At 37.5% G+C, this 23671-nt stretch overlaps 1 protein-coding gene across 1 annotated transcript in view; it reads right to left on the reverse strand.

The window, feature by feature from the left end:
• Nucleotides 1–1071: 1071 nt before the first annotated feature.
• Nucleotides 1072–23671, reverse strand: part of LOC131858770 (protein argonaute 14-like) — a 149227-nt gene continuing 126627 nt past the window's right edge. Inside the window, exon 2 of the mRNA XM_059212221.1 lies at nucleotides 1072–1381. Within this exon, the coding sequence (XP_059068204.1) occupies nucleotides 1072–1381 (310 nt within the window). The remainder of the gene's footprint in view (nucleotides 1382–23671) is intronic.

A 23671-nucleotide genomic window follows, 5' to 3' on the forward strand; every position in this document is an offset into this window, starting at 1 on the left:
CATTGTCAATCTAATAGCCTCTGATTTCATCAACTTGACCATACAATTTCTGAAACATATCCCAAGCCTCTTTGATTGTTTTACACTTCTCAATGTGAAAAATAAGGTCATCTAATACATACTTGCAGAAGGTTCCAAGAGCCATGCAATTCTTTGTGAGCCATTCTAATTGAGCATTTGGATCAGCCTTAGGATCAGGTGGTGTTGTTATTGTTCCATCTATGTAATGTGTGAGACCCTTTTCCATTAATTTACTCCATACTTTAATTTTCCATGATGCATAATTATGTGGAGTTAAAGGTGGAAATTTATTAGGACTCATTGCAACAAAAAATGGAAAGAGTACAAGAGAGGCACAATCACACAAGACACCCCCCCAAAAGTGATGATTTGGCACTTTATAATTAGTGCGTATACAATGGGCCACTTGCAAAAAATGGCAAAGTGGAATTCTGATTACAATTTTACAACTGCCTCAACAAGGCCAAAAGAGACTCAAAATGATAATGCAAGAGATCTAACAAAGATCCAAGCAATTTACAAGTACCCAATAGGCCAAATAAGACCGATATCTAAAAGTACAATTTCCACTCAAAATCTCTAAAATATTATCATAGATTATGAAAGTAGATGAAAAAACATGCACTTTCAAAAAAAACAGCACCTGAAAAGGAGGTCGTATGAGCTCAAACAAGGCCTTTGAAGTTGCAGAATTGAGGATTGGATAGGTACAGCTGAGAGAATCTGAAAATTTCAAAAAACCTGTGCACCAAAATTAGAAAATAACCACACCACTACGAAGATCACTAAATTTTAGCCCATTTCAAAAAAAATTGCACCAAAAAAGGAGTAGAAAATGAGCAAGATATGGCCTTTCAAAGTTGGACTGCAAAACTGAAAAACTCAATGGAGAGGGGTCAAAAAAATTTTGAAAAATTGCTGATGTGGTGCTGACATCAGCAATTCACTATCTTAAATTTGACGACCGTATGACCGTCATGAAAACTTCACCTCCCTGCTGACTGGGCGTTCGTACTGTACGGACTGCTGACTGTGTGGTTGACTGGGTTGTCATACGGATGCTGATGTGGCACTGTGCAGGGTGTACGATGGTCGACCGCGGGCCAGTGGCTGCCTGCCACGTGGTGGACGAGGGTCCATCAGTTTAGTGGATGTCGGCAGGGCGAAGGCATCGCCGGAGGTAACCGGCGGCCGGGAGCCGAGGCGCCGGAGGGACAGAGATCGGCGAGCCGAGGTGCCGAGGGAAGCCGGCGGTGGGAGTGAGGCGGCCGGCGGAAGGCGGAGACCAGCGGGAGTTTCTCGGCGGCCAACGAGAGGCTCCAGCTGTGGTGGCGGTGGGTGGTACCCACTGCGGTACTGTCTGCAGCGTAGGTACAACCTGCAACACACGTACTGCGGGGGGGGTCTGCGGACCCCCAAAAAAAACACTTTTTGTTTTTTGTTTTTTTTTTTTTTTTTTGATTTTTTGATCGCTTTTTTTTTATTTTTCGATTTTTGAATTTTTTTTTTTGAAAAAAAATTTCAAAATCCGTACGATAATAGCCAAAATGGGGGAAAAAAAATTTCTCACCAAAATAGGTAGACTTTATAGTCGAAATTTATGGAAACGGCCTCCCGAATTCAACGGTGATGTCCAAATCGTTGTATGATGCCCCCAAAAAATGAAGATCCCCAAATCCAAAAATAGAAGCCTTCCACGATGTCTCCAAAAATCAATCAATGAAGCCCCAATAGCTCTGATACCATGTAGGATTTTGCCAAGATCAAGGGCACAATGAAAAGCATAAAAAGAGATAATAGAATGATAAGAACAAACTGTATTTTCATCAATATGCAAATGATCAATTGGATTAACCAATACAATGAATATAGGTCTGCTTATATAGGCAAGGCCATATGGATGTATGAGCACACAAATATGACATGTGACTCAATGAGAAACAAGGGTAGGTAAGAAATACTAGGGGTAGGTAGGAGAAATAATATAATATTCCACAAGAGGTGGATGACCCACCGAATGTGGAGTGTAACAGTAAAATAAGACCACAAAAGGTGGAATTTCTCCTACAAGCTCTATCCCTATGTGCACACTTCCCTAAGTGTCTCAAATCCAAACTATGAAGAGATGCATTATCCTAAGTTAACTTAAGTAAGTTTAATAATATCCAAAATGAATATTTATTTACACCAACATTCCAGGATGCACAAGCCAAAACCAGTATTGCTTCTGCCAGAAGTGGGAAAGGAAAGAAAAAAAATTGATGTAGCACCTCCGGTGATAAAGAATACAAGGGTGACTTGGAGTATCCAAACCAAAAAGGAACTGGCACCTAAAGTCTATACAAAGAAGGAGAATGTACCAAAGAAGAGAAACTAGAAACTTGTTCTCCAAGTAGAATCTAAGGGTGTTGATACTGAAGAAGAACCTAAAAAGATGAAAGCTACCGGTAGAGTAGCAAAGTCAGTAAACAAAGTGCCAAAGGAAACTATGCCTATTGATATATCAACTTACAAGCCTGATACCTGTTTTGAAAGAATAATGAAGACATTAGGGAGGAATAGGTTTGACAATGTCAAAGAGGATTTTGATTCCTTCACTGAAGATGAGAAGAAGCAAGTCATTGAACATGTAATCACTCATTTGTGTCATTACAGTAGATATCCACATGATCTGGTAAAGGATATCTCAAATTCTTTATACACTATTTTGTTAGATAAATGGGAGGAATATATTTTGTTAGATAAAATTGGAAAAAGAAATCATTGATGAAGTATTTATACAATATTTTCCTGAATTTTTTAAAGATGAAATTAGTGCTTTAGTTGATCGGTACAAAGCTCAGTTTATATTGAAAGCAAGGATATTGAAGCTACTCAACAGAAAGAGGGCAATTATTGAAACTGGGACCCATCGAATAGCCTATGAAATCAAAAAGATGGAAGAACTCGCCCATTCCTCTAAGAATGAGGAAGATGTTGTTAATCGACCAGAAATGGATGAAGAAGAGATTGTACAAGCTGATGGGGTCTATTGTGTCAAGAAGAAGGATGACACCATTATTCATATTTTGATTAGGTTTAGGATACAATTGATCTATCTGCAGACAACACTACACCAGATATGGAACCTCCTGAAATCACTAATACATAGATTACTTTAGTTGAGCAACTGGCAACTCAACCAAAAGTGGACAATCCACCAGAAACTAAACAACTAGAAAAAACCCAATCCCCACCGGTCTTACATAATACTTAGAAGGAGTCTATGGAAACTATTGTCACACAGACGTCTAAACAGGAAGAAGAGAAAAATCTTGAGAAAGCAATCATTAAGGTTACATCCTCTGAATAGGCAAAACCATTAGTCACTCTGCAAACTGATGAAGATGATGATGATTCATTAGGAATTTCAAGGCCTATCATTGTTGACAACATGAGCGCATCTGAAATGATGAAGATTGCAAGTGTTATGCAATCTAGAGAGCATAAGAAGAGACTTAAAGAGCAAAGGGTTGTGTATGCGGGAAAAGCGGTTCAATGAAACTCAAAATGTGAAAATGTTGTTCAAAGGGCTTGTCCACACACTCACAGGACTTCTTTGTGCAAGTTATGGAGTCATGAAGAATGACTCAACTTCCCAAGGTAGGTTCCATGGTTCTCTATCTCACAAGGTCCCTCAAGCCAATACCTTTGCTCTTAGATCACTGAGCAAAGTGACTTAGGGATGACGAATGCAAGAACGAGGGATGCTTTAGATTGATTTTAACATGAATGAATCCCATTTATGCATGATTCTACAAATGAGCTAAACTAGATTATAAGATGACAAGGTTAGTAGCAATACTATCCTAACATGATATACTAGTTATATGATTTAAGCTAATGATAATAGAAATGCTCTAAAATGCTTATTAGATTAATTCCTATTACAAAGAGAGGCTAGATGTATTGATAAAATTGAGTATAAATGAGATACTAAAAGCTTGGATCTATCTAAAATTGAGGAGTGAGAGCTCTATTTATAAGGAAAATAGGACAATGGATGGTCAAGATTGGAGGAGTTAATCAAGGGTCAGGATTGAAAGTTATCAATCCATGTTTACAATTTCCACCAATGAAATGGTGACAATTGTCAACATAAGACTGCTTGAGAGGAGAGGTAAGAAGCATTAAATGCTTGAGAAGACCTCATGGTTACCTTAGAAGGTAAGGGTTAAGGTTAGGTTAGGGTTATCCAATGGATAAAGCTTTTACCCAAGGGGTAAACTCTTGTGCAAAGGTTAAAAGGATAACCATGGTCAAAGAGATGAATGCTTGATGAGACCCTTGGGTTAGAAGAGGGTTAAGTTAGGCAAAAAGTCTCTAACCATGCCACTAAGGGTTAGTTAACCATTAATGGTTTGAAGACTTTGGGGACAAATTTGTAAGAGTCCTTCCTAATTTGGGGGTATTCAATAAGTTAGCTTGTTGAAGGCATAAAGGCTTTAATGCCTTTTGAAGACTTTACTCCAAATTTGAGAAGTGACCTCAAATTTAGGGAAAGGGGATAATTGAAGGGTTTAGGTTAATTGATTAGGATTAGATAGGTTCTAGAAGAATTTAGGAAGAGGGTTAGGAGGCAAGTGGGAGATGTAGGAAAATGCATGTGGATGAGGGATAAATAGGATGAATTAAAATAAATTGTTTTATTTCAATTTGGTTGCAAATTGGGGATTTAAATAAATTAGATTTATTTAACTGGGGTGAACTATTTAATTAAATTTAAATTTAATTAAAAAGTAGAGAGAAGGGATTTAATTAAATAAAATAATTTATTCAATTAAATGATATAAAGGACTTAAGTGAATTTAAATAAATAAATTGAATAATTTATTTAATTAAATAGAAGAATGTGGATGATTTAATTAAATTAGATTTAACTAAAACAGAGGAATGAGAATAAAATGAACATTAAATATTCATTTAGGAATGTGGTCATTTTTATACGTCTACATTTTGCCCCTCATTGAAGTGACGTGTGTGCACATGTTGATTCAAAGAAAAATGATGTGTCGTCATGATTTGGTTATGATCAATGTGATGTCATGTCAACATGTTCATGTTGTGCCCCAAATTTGATAAATAATGTTGATAATGCCCCCTCGAGAGATGAATCAAAAATTTGAAAATTTGATTTGTTTTGATAAATTTGATTGTATTTTGTATTTTTGTCTATGTTGAATGCGATAAGTTGATTCATCTTCTGATGATAATGTTTGCGAGGGTTATAAATGAGACCACGAGCAATTTACGTGCTCGTCCACGCAACCCTAATTTTCATTTACCCTATAAAAAGGTAAAAAGTGATTTATTATGTCTCATTTGTGCTTATTGACTTTGGAGAAAGTGACACTTGGAGAAAAAGTCAAAATGTTGATTCCCTTTGCTTCTCATCGATTCGAGCACGTTCGGAGGTATCGGAGGCCTGTCACGTATGGACCACCGGTAAGTCATCATTTTTTACCCCTTTTTTATTTTTGTTTTGTCATTTTTAGGCATGTTTTTGAATTTTTCCACTCAGATTTAACTGTTTAGTGGGTCGGGTAAAAACCATAGCACATACGATAAGTTGTGTAGCGCATAGTGTTTAATAAAGTAGGGTAGCATCCAGGTAGATTAGGATAGCGTAGCAATGGGTTAGGGTAGCACATAGAAATAGGTTAGCACATTGGGGGTACAGGGAAGCGCATAGGGGAAAAAGGGTAGCGCATAGCGAAAAAGGGTAGTGCGTAGGAAAGACCTAGCGCATAGGGTTATCAGAGGCTCACATGGGTAGTGTAGGATAGCGCATAGGGTTAGGTTCGCAGTGCAGAGCCAAAGTAGGATAGTGCATAGGGGGTTTTAGTGCTTAAGGTAGTTTAGGTGGTGCATCAATAGAACAAGGTAGCGCATAGGTGCAGACTAGCGCGTAGGGTTAATGGGGTAGCGCATTGATAGGACATGGTAGCGCATAGCTAGTAGCTTAGCGTGTAGATAAGATTTTTTTAGCATGTGAGTGGAAAATTTTGGGTAAAGTAGGATTTTGGATGAAGAAAAATAGGTAGGTTTTTGCCAGTTTTGTCGGGATGGGTGCAAATTTCATTCTACGTGTTTGTTGTTATTTGATAATGTGTCCAATATGAGTTGTTTGATATAGTTTTTGGAGATAACTTGATTTGATTTGCAATGTTTCAAGTTGATGTTGACCAGATATTGATTTGATATGATGTGGGTTTTGATATGGATGTTGGATATGGATGTTGATTTGATATGCATTGTTTCAAGTTGATATAAATGTGGAACTTGAGTTGTTTTACAAGTTGATATGATTGTGGAACTTGAGTTGTGTTACAAGTTGATGTGATTGTGAAACTTGAGTTGTGTTACAAGTTGATGTGATTGTGAAACTTGAGTTGTTTTACAAGTTGATGTGATTGTGTAACTTGAGTTGTTTTACAAGTTGATATGATTTGATATGGAAATGGATTTGATATGATGTGGAACTTGATTAGAATTTCAATGTTTCAAGTTGATATGAATTTGATTTTGATATAAATTGATTTGATGAGGAAACTGATATTGGACTTGTTTTGTTTGTGACAGGAGTGCATTGGGGTTGTTCAGTCGTGAGAGCAATTTCTGAGACCGTGGTCATTGATACCACAATTGACACAGGAAGATAGAGATATCATTGAGAGGTGTGGCCTATCCTCTTTGTTAGAGATTCCCTAGTATATGATTAACTGGGGTTTGTTGACAGCTTTGGTTGAGAGGTGGCATAGTGACACCAACACCTTCCATTTGGTGACAGGTGAGATTACAGTGACACCTAAGGATTGCTACCAGATTCTACAGATTCCCATGGTAGGTGCACTTTTACCGTATGAGCAGATAGAGGAGGGCGGGACAGAGGCACTTCATCGGATTCTACAAGATGATACAATTTGCGGATACAAGATCCCCTGGCAGGAGTTCATTGATTTAGATTATGCTCCTCTACCATCAGTGCTGGCAGGATTCATAGGTGGTTTCTTATGTCCCGACCATAGGTCGAAGGGGCTGGCAGTAGGATGGGGGTTGGTTTTGGAGGACATGGTGACACAGGATCATTGATTTGCATGAGGGTCGGCTATGCTAGCCCACTTATATAGGGATCTGCATTAGGTGGTTTACTTAGGATACAACAATCTATCAGTTGGGGTTACACTATTACAAATATGGGCATGGGAGCATATTCCCATAGCCAGGCCACTTGTGAACAAAGATAGGCCTACTGGGTGCGCTTATGCATATGGTTACCGAGGGATAGTTGTCCAAAGTAAGCTGGGCAAAATAGAGCATTGGAGGTGAGTACTAGATGATATCGATACAGTCATCTGGAGACCGTATATGGATTGCGAGGTATGGGTAGAGGATGGGATGGAGATGCCCTATGTCTACATGTCTTGATTTTTGATAGGGCAGACGCCCTTTGTGATTGAGATATTCCTGCATAGCCGAGTATTGCGGCAGTATGGATGACAATAGGGGGTTCCACAGGGAGCATGTTTGTATGCTCGATGGAGGCCGGATGTACCAGAGTGGGGGCCTACTATTGATAGCATGGTGGTGGTTGAGGAATTCTTTCACCTAGCCGACCAGATATGGGACTATGCCTATGGGATAGTGGATGCAAGGATGACCAATGATTTTGCCACACTTTTTGCGGTGCATGCTATGGCTAGGATATCAGATCCAGTGGAGATGATTCCCACTTTTGATGATGATGAGGATGAGCAGCTTGAGAGGCTAGGGAGACGAGAAGAGGATGGAGAGGAGTTGGATGAGGGAGGTGGAGATGGTGGAGGTGATGATGGTGGAGATGGTAGAGGAGGTGGTCAAGGTTAGTGAGGGGATAGAGGGAGAAGAGATCGGGAGAGGAGGGAAGACAGCGGTGGGGATCGGGGGAGGAGAGAAGATAGGGGTGGGGATGGTGGTGACAGAGGGATTCGGGTGGAGAGATCAGTGCGGTGAGCTATGGTGGATAGAGGGAGGGGAGGTTTAGCTAATGGAGTTGGGGGTGAGGAGAGGGTAGGAGAGGTGATAGCAGTGGTGGGAGGGACTGACAAGTTTAGATGGTCGGCCTAAAGGAGGAGGTCAAATATTTTACCCCCACTAGCACTAAGGACAGGGGGAGGGATAGGGGTACCACTTCACAGGTACCCATCCAGATGTGGATTCCAACGCACCGCGAGGATGCTTAGATCAAATCTCTGCAGTTATTAGTGCAACATCTATAGACACAGTTACTAGTGCATCAATGGTAGATTACATAGTTGACCACTGAGCGGGATACAGTTTTAGAGCAGTTGGGTCGAGCTAAGGCTCAAGCAAAGACTTTGGAGAGAGTGGTGACAGATGGCTCGATGAGAGACACCCTGAGAGAGGTGGCTTTGAGAGTTAAGGAGGTGGAGTACTAGTGAAGGCATTATGAGGATGCATTGCCCAAGGAGCACCAAGTTTCGAGTTTTACAGCTTTGAGATCTAGTCGATCCAAAGAGATTGGGTTGAGGACAAAGAGCAGAGGCATGATAGGGCCCACTAGATAGGATCCACCTGGAGATCCAGGTGTTGGGACATCTACTGCGAGACCGTCACCCTCAGGAGATAGTCATACCTAAGAGATGTTGTCTCCATTGTATTTTGATTATTTTGTTGTATTGGCACAATCATGACATTTTTGTACATTGATCATTTTTTAGATATATATGACACCATTTTCCTTGATCTTCATGTGATGTGTTATGGATGATGCTTTCTATATGATTTTGATGTTTCTATGATGATGATGCAATGCTTAGAAGTATGTGATTTGATATGTGATGAATATGATGTGTTAATGCATGATGTTGTGAGATGTATCTTGAAAATGAGATGTATGATGTGATATGCTATCAGATGTATCTTGAAAATGAGATGTATGGTGTGATATGTTGTGAGATGTATCTTGAAAATGAGATGTATGATATGATATGCTTGTGAGATGTATCTTGAAAATGAGATGTATGATGTGATATGTTGTGAGATGTATCTTGAAAATGAGATGTATGATGTGATATGTTGTGAGATGTATCTTGAAAATGAGATGTATGATGTGATATATGACTAATTATAAAATGATATGTGACAAATTTTAAAATGATATGCAGCTAATTGTAAAATGATATGCAACTAATTGTAAAATGATATGCAACTAATTTGAGCATCCTCATCCTTCCGTTTGTCATCCCTGTATAGTCACATGTTTTTGCTTTCTTTGTAGGTATCATCATTGAGCATTGATTTGTTGGGATATGTTGAAAATTTATACAATCATAATGGTATATTTGAACCATAATGACCTGAGAAAAATTTACATGATTTTTTATTTTGCAAGATAGCACAAGCGTCAAGGTATAATTGAACTAGGACGACCTGAGTGCGAATTGCGTATAAACAGACAAGATTAAACCATTTGTATGTGCAATGTGGAATCATGTCTTTAGTGATATTCTTTGAATCACATCTCAAGACAAGTATTTGCACAGTACAAGTGATCGCCTCACAGATAGAAAACTAAAAAATATTGGAGTTCCCATGACTTTATCTAGCTTGATGCATTGTTTGAGAAAATGTAGAGGATCCGATAGTTCAAAAAAAGTTTAAGTGCAAAATAGTCAAAACTTCATGCAATATGCAAACATTTGATACTTCAGAAAATCATCCATCATGTTTTGTGAATCCTTTTAAGTGATCAATGGTTGCTTTTGTGATTGTTGATTTGTTTGTTGGATATGATGTTCTGAGTTTGTTGCAAGTTTTGATCAATGTTGCCCTTGGCTGAGTTTTCCCCTTAATGTAGATATGTACGGTGATTACCAAGCCATGGTGGGATATGATGATACAATATGTGGATAAACCAGGATAGTGACTACACTAAGTATGTCCTAGATAATGCGATAAAATGTTGGGCAATGACCGATAGTGTTGGACTGTGGATGTAATAGCTTGTTAGTAAAGATAGATAGAGGAGTTGTCCCTTCACAGTAGTGCCTATTGCCAGGTTTTCACCAGTTGCTTTTATTGTACCTTTTTATTTGCTTTTTCTTGATTTTTGATATTTTTTTTATTTTTTTTATTTTTTTTACTTTTCTGCGCATTAGACTACTCAAGTCTAGTATTTCTTTAGATGGATGTTGTTAGTTGGTTCATCGAGCACATCTCCTTCTGAAGTTGTTAGCTGATAAGTGCCTGATCCATAGGCTAATATGATAACATAGGGACCTAACCAGTTAGGTTCAAATTTCCCTTTCTTTTCCCGATCTTGCTGATTTCTAGGATTTTCCTTGAGTACTAGATCACCAATTTTAAAAATTCTAGGAATGACCTTGTGATTGTAGCTTTTGCAAATGCGTTCCTGATATTCTTTGAGGTGAGTATAGGCATGTTGGCGTCTTTCATCTAGAATTTCTAGCTCTTGCAGTTGGTTAACTTGATACTCTTCATCTGGAATGAGTCATTTCAAAGATACTCGGAGAGATGTAATCTCTACCTCCAGGGGTAAAATTGCTTCTAATCCATATACCAATGAATATGGCATAGCTCCCGTAGGTGTGTGGATGCTAGTTTTGTATGCCCAAAGTGTTGGATTGAGTTATACGTGCCAATCTTTTCCTGCATCATTCACTATTTTCTTGAGGATTTGCAATATGGTTTTGTTGGATGCTTTAGCCTGACCATTCCCCTGGGGGTAGTAAGGTGTAGAGAAATGATGTTAGATTTTGAATTTGTCACATAGTTCTCGCACATCTTGGTTTTTGAAAGGTTGTCCATTATCTATGATGATGGAACTTGGAATGCCATATCTGCAAATTAGATAATTAAGGATAAAAGAGGCAATTTGTTTTCCAGTCACTGTGGTCATGGGGACTGCTTCAATCCATTTGGTAAAATATTATGTTGCAGTAATAATGAACTTGTGTCCATTTGAAGATGAAGGATGAATTTTGCTGACTATCTAGTCCCCACTAGCAAAAGGGCTAGGATGTTGTGAATGGATGTAGTTCCTGTGCTAGTGCATGTATAAGATTGCCATTGATTTGGCATTTAGGACACTTCTTTGCAAAATGGTAAGAATCTTTTTCCTTTGTCAGCTAGTAATATCTCATTCTTAGAAGTTTTTTAGCCAGAGTAGGACCACTTGAATGTGTGACACAAATACCTTTGTGAAGCTCTTGTAAAGCAGAGTCAGATTCATTACGATCAAGGCAACGAAGAAGAGTACCATCTAGACCTCGATGGTACAGAGTATCAGCAGTGAGAGTGTAATGGGCGGCTTGTCGAATAAAGTTGTGTTTTTGGTTTTGAGATAGGTCAATGGGTAGGATATTATTTTTAAGATAGTCGTATATTGGTCCATATAACGGAGAGTCAAAACCGGTCAAGGCATAGGTAACATGGGAATCAGAATGGTCATAGGCTAGGAAGAACAATTGCTCTACCAGAAACTCGTAACGACTTTGTTGCTCTGGAATTTGTATTAGTGAAGCGATAGTAGCCATTGCATCGGCTGCTCTATTTTCCAACCTTGGTATTTGCTTGAAGGTGATGTGTACAAAATATTATTTGAAATCATCCACCATTCATTTGTATGGTAGCAGCTTGTCGTCCTTTGTCTGATAGTCATTGTTGATTTGATTGATGACTAGTTGTGAATCTCCATATACTTTTAATTCTATGATTCTCCATTCCACAGCCATTTTGATGCCTGTAACCAGTGCCTCATATTCAGTAATGTTATTTGTGCATGGAAACATTAGTCTATATGATCTTGGTATGGTGTGCCCGTCAGGAGTGATGAACAGAATGCCACCACTTGAGCCATGTTGAGTATATGATCCATCAATGTATAGGGTCCATTATTTGGTAAAAATAGCAAGAACATCCCTGTTAGAAAATTTGATCTCCATTGGTTGTTTTCCAAGTAGCGGTGCTTTAGCTAGTTGATCTGCAATTGCTTATCCCTTGATAGCTCATCGCTCTGTGTAGTAGATATCAAATTCACTGAGAATCATGGCCCATTTAGCCAATCTGCCTGTAAGAGCTACTTTACTGAGCAAATATTTGAGAGGATCAATTTTTGCGACTAGCTTAATTGTGTGAGCTAGCATGTAATGCCAGAACTTTTGAGAAGCAAATACCACTGTTAGATAAGCCTTCTCAATGAATGTATAGTTGAGTTCATATTCGTTTAATGTCCTACTGATGTAATAGATAGCTCATTCCTTGCCTTGTCAATCTTCTTGTGCTAATAATGCCCCCAGTGATATATCTATTGTTGAAATTTAGAGAATGAGTGGCTTCCCTACTATTGGTGGTACTAGAACTGGTGGGTCCATTAGATATTTCTTGATTTGATAGAATGATTGTGCACATTTGGCTTCCCATCTGAATGGTACATTTTTATGTAGCAAATGATTGAATGGTAGACTTTTATCTGCTAGTTGAGCAATAAATCATCTGATTGACTGGAGTCATCCTTGTAGAGATCTGAGTTGGATAATGTTCCTTGGTGGTGGCATCTCCATTATGGCTTGTACCTTTGCTGGATCCACTTCAATGCCCTTTGCTGAAACTATGTAGCCTAGTAATTTGCCTAATGTTACCCCGAAGACACACTTCTTAGGGTTGAGCCTGACTTGGAATTTCTCCAATCTGTCAAAAATCTTTTCTAAGATGCTTAGATGTTCTGCTCGGGTAAATGATTTAGCTAGTAAATCATCCACATATTCCTTCATGAAGGTATGCATCATGTCATGAAAGATTTTTGTCATTTACCATTGATAAGTCGCCCCTGCATTCTTTAAGCCAAAAGGCATGACATTCCAACAATACATTCCCCAAGGATAGGTAAACGTTGTTCTATCTTGATCCTCTGGGGCTATCTTGATTTGATTATAGCCCGAAAAACTATCCATTAGTGATAGCATTGCATGGCCTGCTGTGAGGTCTACAATTATGTCGATACTAGGCAAAGGAAAGTCATCCTTTGGACAGGCTTTGTTGACATCTCTGAAATTAGTGCATATCCTAATGTTTCCATCTAGTTTTGAAATTGGCACGATGTTGAAAATCCATTCAGCATAGTCGAAAGGTCGAATAAATCCGACGTCTAATAATTTTTTTAGCTCAACTTTGACCATGAGTACTACATGTGGATTCATCTTTCTCAATTTTTGTTTGACTAGCTTAGCTCCTAGAGAAATGGACAAGTGATGCATGATTAATTGTGGATCAATCCTGGGCATATCTTCATATGACCAAGCAAAGTTGATTTGCTTTTCTTTGAAAAATTTGACAAACTCCGATCTTTCTTCCTCTGTCAAAGATTCTGCAAGGTGTATGCTTTTGGCTGCTTTTGTTGAACCAATGTTGATTGATTGAGTGGGATCAACCAATATTTGTGATCGCTCTTGATAATGTTCAGGAAGAGTGTCAAGTCTCCCATCTTTAGGTGCCTTAAAAAGGTTTTCACCTTCAGATGCATCCTTTGTTTTTACTTTTTTGTGATCTAGTGTTGCCATTGACTGGTTTTCAGCAATAGATCCTTTATTTTGTTCATTTTTGCGACTAAGAGACTTGGCACTCCCCTGATTGCAGATGACATTACTTTTTTCACTGGTAGATTATGTTTCTGGGTTAATAGTACACAAGTAATGGATAATGGATTCATCATTTGGGAAAATTGGTATGTCATGATTTTCAGGTTTGTCCCAGTCTATGAGGTCAGGAAAGATAAGTGGTAAAGAGTCATTGGGTGGGTCAAGTTCTACTATTATAAGCATTAGGATGGAGATATCTTCGTGGTTGGCTGAGATATTAAATAAGTTAATGATTTTGTCAAGGTCTTTGATGGTATCATCTTCTGTGTAGACTTGCTCATAAGGTCGTTGCTCATTTTCCTTGGCGTCATAGATATTTTGTGGACCAAATTCAAGTAGTCTAGGTTCTGTGTCGTGTTCTTCTTGAGATATGCGTGTATGACTATTATTTGTAGCAATATCTTCAGTAACATTAGAATAGTTGCCCCATTCATAGTCCTTTGAATCAGTCCTAGAGGTATTATCCTATATTTTGGCAGTGTTGTGGACGGGTATGTTGTAGGGTGAAAACAAGTCTTTGATGATTGATACAAGTCTGATAGTTTTCTCTGATTTTGTGTCAAATCCTGCTTCCACTCTTTGCATTTTTTCATATACTGTCTCTCCATAGGGAGGAATGATGTTATCAGGAGGTGATTCCTCTTTTTCAAACACTGGTTCTTAAACATGATGTACTTCGGTAGTAGATGCTTCCTTCTTTTGATTGATGGGTTTCCCTTTATGTTGTTTTCTTTCTTGATATTCTTGTTCTTTGTGTATTATCTCTACTGATTCAATTAGTGCTTCCTTCCATGAGTCCTCCTTGTATTTCTTCTTTGCCTTCCACTAAGGTTTTTGGTATTTTCTTGGTGTCTTCCTTGGTGGTAAAGTGTGTTCATAGCCCAATCCTATTTTGTTTTTACAGAATTGTGAAGGAGGATCTAATGGTTCTATGATGCCTTCCTGACATTTGTCGATAGGTCCTTTGCCATTGTAGCCCATTTGTTGCATGATCAAGTAGCATTTTCCATATAGGTGTGTTGGTATAGCTACTTCCATAGTAGCTTCTCTGTCTTCTTCCTCATCCTTGTATAGCCAACTAAGGATGTCCTTTTCCTCTGATTCATGTGCTAGAGTGCCTAGTTGGATAAATTTGCCATCAAACTTGGTGATGGGTTGTGTTTCTTGGTGTGTTGATGTTGTAGGTAATCCATGAGATTTAGGCGATGCTGGTAAGTTGGCTAAACTCAATGGTTCCAAAGATAATTCGCCCATGCCTTGCTCTTTGATTTTCATTTTCTACTTGAAATCCATAGATAGCGATTTAGACTTTTCTTGTTGAATAGTTGGTGCTGAGGAACTTTGATTTTCTCTATTATGTGGAACCAAGCTATCTTGGGCTGCCCCCATAGTATTACAATGTTGAAATGGGTTATGATCTGCTGATATAGAAATCTCTTGTCCATTGTAGGGGAACTTCACACACTGGTGATAAGTAGAAGGTACTGCTTGCATTTCATGTATCCAAGGTCGACCCAATAAGATTATATGTGAGGTCTATGTCTAAGACTTGGCACATAGTGTCCATTTGTATTGGTCCTACTTGAATTGGTAAAATTATTGTTCCTTTGGATGATCTCTCTTCATCATCATATGCTTTGATAGCGATCTTTTTGCATGGATCAATAGATTGCTCGGAGAAGACCAATGCACAGATAAGTTTCAAGGTACAAATATTGAGTCCAGCTCCTCCATCTATTAATACTCTTTTGACTCAATGCTTATAGACCAAGACTTCAATGTGGAGTGGAGTATTGTGTGGATGGATCAATGAGATATTATCATGCTCAGAAAAGGTAAGGTTATGAGGCCCTGTCATATGAGCCACCATGGCTTGGAATTTGTCAGCATCCAAATCCTGAGGTACATTTGTTTCCAATAGTGCTTGTTCCAAGATGTCTTTGTGTTTTGGCGAAAGTTTCAGCAACTCCAGTATAGATATTTGAGCATGAGTTTTGCACAGTTGACTGACTAGATCATATTGAATTTTGGGTATGGTGTTTGTTGTTGATGTATGTCCCTTCAAGACATATTTTTGAGCTCTAGTGGTCACATTGACGGATTCATGTTCATGCTTGTCTTTGATTGTAATGACATTTACTTGATTGTCCTCAGCTGATATATGATTGATGGTGTTATTGTATATGTGATTGATACGAGCTCCACTTGTATCATTTGAGGTTGAAGCTCCATCCTTGTTGTAGTTTGGAAGAGGATTCTTAAAGGCTCCATGGTCACCATTCATCTTGAGACCATCGACTGTTAAATCGCCTCTATCAATCATGTCTTGGACAATGTTTTTCGGTCTCATGCAATCATTTGTTTGATGACCTTTGTTTCTATGAAAATCACAAAAGTGTGAGTCATTCCACCAAGGTGGTTTGACTTGTGGTTCAAATTTGTTGATTGTTGGTAAGGAGATAATTTTGTTTGCCAGGAGTTTTATGAATGCTCACTCCAATGATTTCCCTAGTGGTGTGTAAATGCATTTTGGAAAGTTGTTGGTGTTACCTCGTGAGTTTGTATTTGGTCTTCGATTAGTGTTATTGCTTTGGGTATTGTTGACGTTGTTTGCGTTGAGATGATCTTGATTGGCATTTGGTGCATAAGTGTTAGTGCCTTGGTTAGCACCTTTTGGATTCTTTGTAGCTTGAGGATTACCCGATAACACTAGCACTGGTTGCTTGGATTTTGCATCATTTGATTCATTTACTCCTTCATTTCCAGTGTTTTTATTTCTGGTCTAGAATCTGGATTTGTCTAAGTTGTTGTTGTTTTGGTTGTTGTAGTTGGATGAATTTGTTCCTTCTTTGAATAATTTCAATGTTCCTTTCTTTACACATGCTTCCTCTACTTGGATGCCATTTTTAATCAATTTGGCAAAATATGGTATGCATTGAAGTTTGAGTATGTAACTCATCTCACTATTCAAGTTGTTGATGAAAATTTCCATCTTTTCCTTTTCGGGCACATCTTAAGGATATCTCAAAACCATACTTCGCCAATGTTGAAGGAATACCATGAATGTTTCATTGTTTTTCTGTTTGGTATCACAGACATCTAGCATAGTGATAGCATGTTGAATGTTGTAGGAATATTGAGTTATGAATTTGTTGACTAATTCCTCAAATGATCTGACAAGAGGTGTGATTTTGGATAACCATTCCATTGTTTGTCCTCCCAAGCTTCTTGGGAATAACCTCATCAAATAGGTGTCATCATGGGCAAATTCCAGACTCATGGTACAAAATTCCCTAACATGATCACGAGGATCGCTTTTCCCATCATATTTGTCAAATTTGGGAATATCTAAGTTTGGGGGAAAAGGTACCATGTTTAACCATCTATCAAAAGGATAAGGACAAATTTTAGTCAAGGAGTACCATACTATTGTCCCTTGTTGCATGTCTTGCATTTGTCTTTGTAACATTTGCATTTGTTGAGTGAGAGCAATCAGAGGCACATTTGTTTGCCGAGGGAAGAGTTCTTCCTTTGCATTGTTTCTAAGCCAAAATGGCATGTGTTGGGATATGTTTTGTTCAGGGATGTTTTGCTCGGGCAAATTCTGTTCTGGTAGATTTTGCTCAGGTATGTTTTGTTTAGGATCACATGCTTCTTCCTCTCTTTGTCATTCTTGATAATCATAATATCAAGACCTTGTTCTAAATATGTCAGTATCGAAGTCTTCAAGGAGTTTAACTCCTTTTCTTGTGAGCATGATTAGGTATTTCTCTTTGTCATTTTCTATGAGTCTTTCCATAAGTTTTTGAAATGAAGAGCTTTCTTGACATTCTTGGAGGAGTTACTTGGAAATTTTGGTGTCTTCTAGATTTGGACATTTGAAAGGATTTGATAATCTTCGATCCATGTTGGACTCTAGTTGCATTTTGCTTTGTTTGTTTCGTTGAGAGCGAGTGACAGCAGGCATCTAGTAGAAACTTTTTGTGACAAAGGGAACGAACTCCTCTTCGATGTGTTGCTCAGGGGTTGGTGGTTCAAATCGAGGTATATTGTAAGTGATGCACACTTTGAGGAATAAGGCCGGATTGATCTTTCCTCCTTGATTTAGGTGTTGACTGAATGTTGATTTTTGCTAGAATTCTCTACTCCTCAATGGTTCCTTGTCAAATTCATTTATTTTGTCTTGAAGATACAAGCCCATATGACGAAGGAATATTCGATGAGATTTGAAGAGTTGGCGATTGATGTATAAAAATTTATTCTGTTTGGCAAGTTTCAGAGAATTGAGTTGTTGTTTCCTCAACTTGGTGTTATGATAAATACTCTTTCTTCTCAAAATATGAGGATTAGTCATGCACAAGCTATCAATGGTTTCCTTTGCTTTGTTTTGGATTTGGTTAGCTTGTTTGAAAACTTAAGTTTTACTTTATCAAATGAAGGTTTAGATGCCCCCTCACGACAAAGCATGTCAAATGATATGGAATAAGAGCTTTCCCAATATGGAAACTCGATTTGATAACTTGGAGTTTTAAAACAAGTATTTTGGATAAAAATCCATTTGATTGAAGGACCTTTTGATACGTGTAATGATGTTTCCTGATTTTGATAGGAGAGATGTGTTTTATCTTGCGACTAGTTTTTAGATTTTGACAACTTTGTTTTACAGAAAACTTGCTTTTGGAGTAGTTTTGATACTTCGATTTGATTTTTTGTTTGATGAAGTTCAATTTGAGGAAGAAAGGCTTCCTAAACTATTTTTAGATTTTTTAAAAATAGCCTCTGTTTTGCCCCCTGTCTTCTCAATTTCTGCTATGTGCTAAGATAGAAACGTAATGCGCTAGAGAACAGACTCCATGCGCTAAGCTTCCCTCTATGGTGCGCTAACTGGTTGTTTTAAATTTGTTTTGGTCTAAAAGGTTATGTGCTAATATCGGCTGCAAATGCGCTAACTACTGGTCTCTACACGCTAAGTTGTTGCTTCAATGCACCAAAATGTTTTTAGAAAGTGCCAAGTTTAAACTGCTAGTTTTCGATTTGATGTCACACTAAAGTTCAAACTGGATGCACTAAAGTGAAGTTCGAGTGCGCTAAAGGATGGTTTCTACATGCTAAGAAGTTGCTCTTACGCGCTAGACTGACCTGATAGTTTGACTTGGTGATTTTTCTGTAATTTTTGGAACTTTGTTTTCAATGATGATGGATGATTTTCTGAAGTAATAAATGAAAGCACGACACAAAAGAAACAACCATTTTGCTTAGTATAAACAATGAGTGTATGTTCTGTGAGGATGTGTTCAAATCTCCAATGTTTTAATAGGTTTAGATACAACAACATACAATTCAATCAGACTCTTTATTCAAGGGTCATAAGTAATATCATAGCCCACTAGGCTCGATGCTCCATCAGCTCAAACAGCCTTGTCACCCCCTAGGGGGAGCCCATTTTTTTGCCTTTTGCTAGAAATTAACCCAAAGTGAATTTCTTCACAATTGAGTAGTTATCTTGGGAGATATATGGTGAGCGATCTTAGGGGCGGATTCTTCCCCACCCTTGCACTATGATATTACAAATGTTTGGATAGTGACTTGGCTCAAAGTTTCTATGCTTAAAGTTCGTAATCAGGCTTCTCGTTCAGCTGTCAGTGATAAACTCCCTCAAGAGGCTTCCCAACCTTTAGAACAAAGGTTTTACGTATCTCAAGGATACTGGGGGAAGGCTAATAGCTGTGCGCAACCGTTGAAAAGGACTTTCATCACTTTCCACTTTGGATTATAGTGGGTTGGAACACTTGGCATCAAAGTCATTTCCCACTTAGGTCATTCCCTTCACACCGGCCAAAGAATGGCTTTAAGAGTTTTTCAACCCCTCGGGAAGGCAGGCCTGCTAAAGGATTTACTGCAATAAACACTGAAAGCATAATAGTGGTATGGCTTTTTGATCACCCAGTTAAGGGGAGAGCATACTCCTTCCACTTTCGTAGCAAAGAAAACAACTGTTTTTTTTAACTTTTTATTGCAATGATTTGGTAAAATCTATATGGAGATGTTTCTCCACAAAAACATGGTGTTTATTTTATCCCTTCAAAGCAATGATTTTCTGATCTAGTAAAGGAACCTGGTCAACAAAGCAAAATTTTGACGTGGCGTCAACAAAATAAAATCGGCAAAAGGGGAAGAACTTTCCCTCTTTAACTTTGAATTAATTGGACAAATGAAGTTCTTTTACCTTGCAAAAATTGAAATTGATCCTTTTATGCACCAAAGGATGGTGAGGTTCTTTTTAAAGCTCTTTGTTTGCAAAAATAGAAAGATTGTATTGTTCTTTTTAGAGCCCAAAATTAAAAAATTTCTCCTAAGAAAGCAAGAAAGATGTTTTGTTGTTGTTTTTACTTGCCCAAAATAAAGATGAGTTCAATTTTATTTGAACAAGAATTAAAAGACTTTAAATTTTTAACTAGCTTAGCTAAGTTAGTAAAAAAAAAAATCAAACTATTGTAACTCTTAAAATAAAAATGAGCTCCAGCCTGCAAGAAACTGTCAGAAATCCTGTAAAATATCAATCAAAATAGTTAGAAAAACCTTGGCTTTTGAGGACTTCTACAAGTCTAAATTTAATCTTGGTTACAATTTAATTTTTGCCTTATGTCTGTGATGCGCTATAGAAAAGACTGTATGTGCTACAGGATAACCGGGATGCGCTATCCGATAGACCTGATGCGCTGAGATGTTTTCCAAATGTGCTGCTCTATTAAGTTCCCACACTGAGACCTACAGGAAAAATGTTAAAAACTCTATGTGGTAAGGGATGGTTTGTACGTGCTAGGAAATGAGTCCCACGCGTTGAACAGTATACCAGATGCATTATAATGTTAACCCGATCTGCTAAGGGATGTTCCCCATGCTGATTCTTGTTTCCCACGTACCTGCAAAAGTGGTTAGATTCGAAAACCGATTTGATTAATGGGGTTATGCCCCATAGTGGGCGCCAGAAATGTATGCAGGAAAAGCAGTTCAATGAAACTCAAAATGTGAAAATGTTGTTCAAAGGGCTTGTCCATACACCCACAGGACTTCTTGGTGCAAGTTATGGAGTCATGAAGAATGACTCAACTTCCCAAGGTAGGTTCCATGGTTCTCTATCTCACAAGGTCCCTCAAGCCAATGCCTTTGCTCTCATATCACTGAGCAAAGTGACTTAGGGATGATGAATGCAAGAACAAGGGATGCTTTAGATTGATTTTAACATGAATGCATCCTATTTATGCATGATTCTACAAATGAGCTAAACTAGATTATAAGATGAAAAGGTTAGTAGCAATACTATCTTAACATGATTTACTAGTTATATGATTTAAGCTAATGATAATAGAAATGCTCTAAAATGCTTATTAGATTAATTCCTATTACAAAGAGAGGCTAGATGTATTGATAAAATTGAGTATAAATGAGATACTAAAAGTTTGGATCTATCTAAAATGGAGGAGTGAGAGCTCTATTTATAGGGAAAATAGGACAATGGATGGTCAAGATTGGAGGAGTTAATCAAGGGTCAGGATTGAAAGTTATCAATCCATGTTTACAATTTCCACCAATGAAATGGTGACAATTGTCAACATAAGATTGCTTGAGAGGAGAGGTAAGAAGCATTAAATGCTTGAGAAGACCTCATGGTTACCTTATAAGGTAAGGGTTAAGGTTAGGTTAGGGTTATCCAATGGATAAAGCTTTTACCCAAGGGGTAAACTCTTGTGAAAAGGTTAAAGGGATAACCATGGTCAAAGCAATGAATGCTCGATGAGACCCCTGGGTTAGAATAGGGTTAAGTTAGGCAAAAATTCTCTAACCATGCCACTAATGGTTAGTTAACTATTAATAGTTTGAAGACTTTGGGGACAAATTTGTAAGAGTCCTTCCTAATTTGGGGGTATTCAACAAGTTAGCTTGTTGAAGGCATAAAGGCTTTAATGCCTTTTGAAGACTTTACTCCAAATTTGAGAAGTGACCTCCTCAAATTTAGGGAAAGGGGATAATTGAAGGGTTTAGGTTAATTGATTATGATTAGATAGGTTATAGAAGAATTTAGAAAGAGGGTTATGAGGCAAGTGGGAGATGTAGGAAAATGCAAGTGGGTGAGGGATAAATAGGATGAATTAAAATAAATTGCTTTATTTCAATTTGGTTGCAAATTGGGGATTTAAATAAATTAGATTTATTTAATTGGGGTGAACTATTTAATTAAATGTAAATTTAATTAAAAAGTAGAGAGAAGGGATTTAATTAAATAAAATGATTTATTCAATTAAATGATATAAAGGACTTAAGTGAATTTAAATAAATAAATTGAATAATTTATTTAAATAAATAGAATAATATCGATGATTTAATTAAATTAGATTTAACTAAAATAGAGGAATGAGAATAAAATGAACATTAAATATTCATTTAGGAATATGGTCATTTTTATATGTCTACAGGTTGAAGTTGAAACAATTAAGAATGCAATAGATATTTTATCTGGTCTGGTACTGGAAACTTCTACAACACATTTGACATCCCCTATTAGAAAACTTGGTCAGTTGGTTCCTGACACATCTGATCAAATCAAGTCACTTTAAGAAGCAACACTAACCTGTGTTGAGAAAAGTCACAAGAAGAAGTATGGAGAGAAACTTGCAAAAGACATTGATACTAGCAAAATGGATCTGTCACATAATAAAGATTTGTTGAGAAAAGCTATTGAAACAGGAGGAAAGTATCTTGCTTCTACCTCTAATGTTTCATTATGTTATTCTAATATCACAAAAAGACAAACAGACACAGAGCAAGAGCTAGAAAGGATATGCAATGCATATATCCCACTTCAGGACTCTATATTTGCTTTTAGCAAATCTATAGATAATTTGCACAATAGGTTGGAGACTTATGATCATGAGAAGGCAAAAAGACTTCGGTCTCTCAAGGAACTCAAGAGTCTACAAACATCACAATTGGACATACTACAGAGAGCCTACTCAAATACAAAAGTTATCTTAGCAACTCCAGAAACCTGTACACTAGATTCAATGGAAGAATTCCATACACAACTTATGTCTACAAAAGAGTACACTGAGAATATGCTAGCAACATGGACAAATGTCATATCACAGTTGAAGCAGAACTTTAATGATATTTTTATGAGACTAGCTAATGCCTAAACTTTTTTTAAGTTGTTATTGTATATGTTGAACACTTTGATACAAATTTTCTATATATATATATAACTTTTTCAATTTGGCATTGTTTTCAGAGGGGGAGTAGAAATATGTATGTGTGTTTTTGAAAATTTTGTATAATGTATGCATTAAGGGGGAGCATGTGTATATGTGTAAATTTTGTTTTGTATGCACACTTAGTGGTATTACTATAAAAATTTCTAAGTGTTGTCATCAATGCCAAAGGGGGAGATTGTTGGCTTGATGATGACTGTAATATATTCATCATATGTTATCATTGATGAGACACACACATACACACATATATGTTTATATTGTCTATCGGTATAACTTCAAGTTGTTTATTCTACAACCAGTATGCTAGAGGTTTATCTCTAACCGATACTTTGTGACAAACCAGTATATACATAGAAGACAACCAGTGGATACGCATTAGTCAGCATCAAGATGAAGATCAAGCAGAGATTATATCAGAAGATTCAAGGATAATGGTTCATATATTTAACTCTAACCAGTATTGATTGTTCCAACCGGTATTTGTTGATTTTGTGATGAGTTATCAAAAATCATGATGAGTTATCCCACCAACAATTTTTGGCGGTATTTTGTGATGAGTTATGATCACTTGACCAGATACACTGCACCTAGGAAATTGTGTTATGATTTCTTTGGGCCGACATGAAATCTTAATGTCTATATATTGACATCACAATGAATTATTTCATATGAGTGAAAGTGATA

This window comes from Cryptomeria japonica, chromosome 10, assembly GCF_030272615.1.
Source record: "Cryptomeria japonica chromosome 10, Sugi_1.0, whole genome shotgun sequence".
NCBI lineage: Eukaryota > Viridiplantae > Streptophyta > Pinopsida > Cupressales > Cupressaceae > Cryptomeria > Cryptomeria japonica.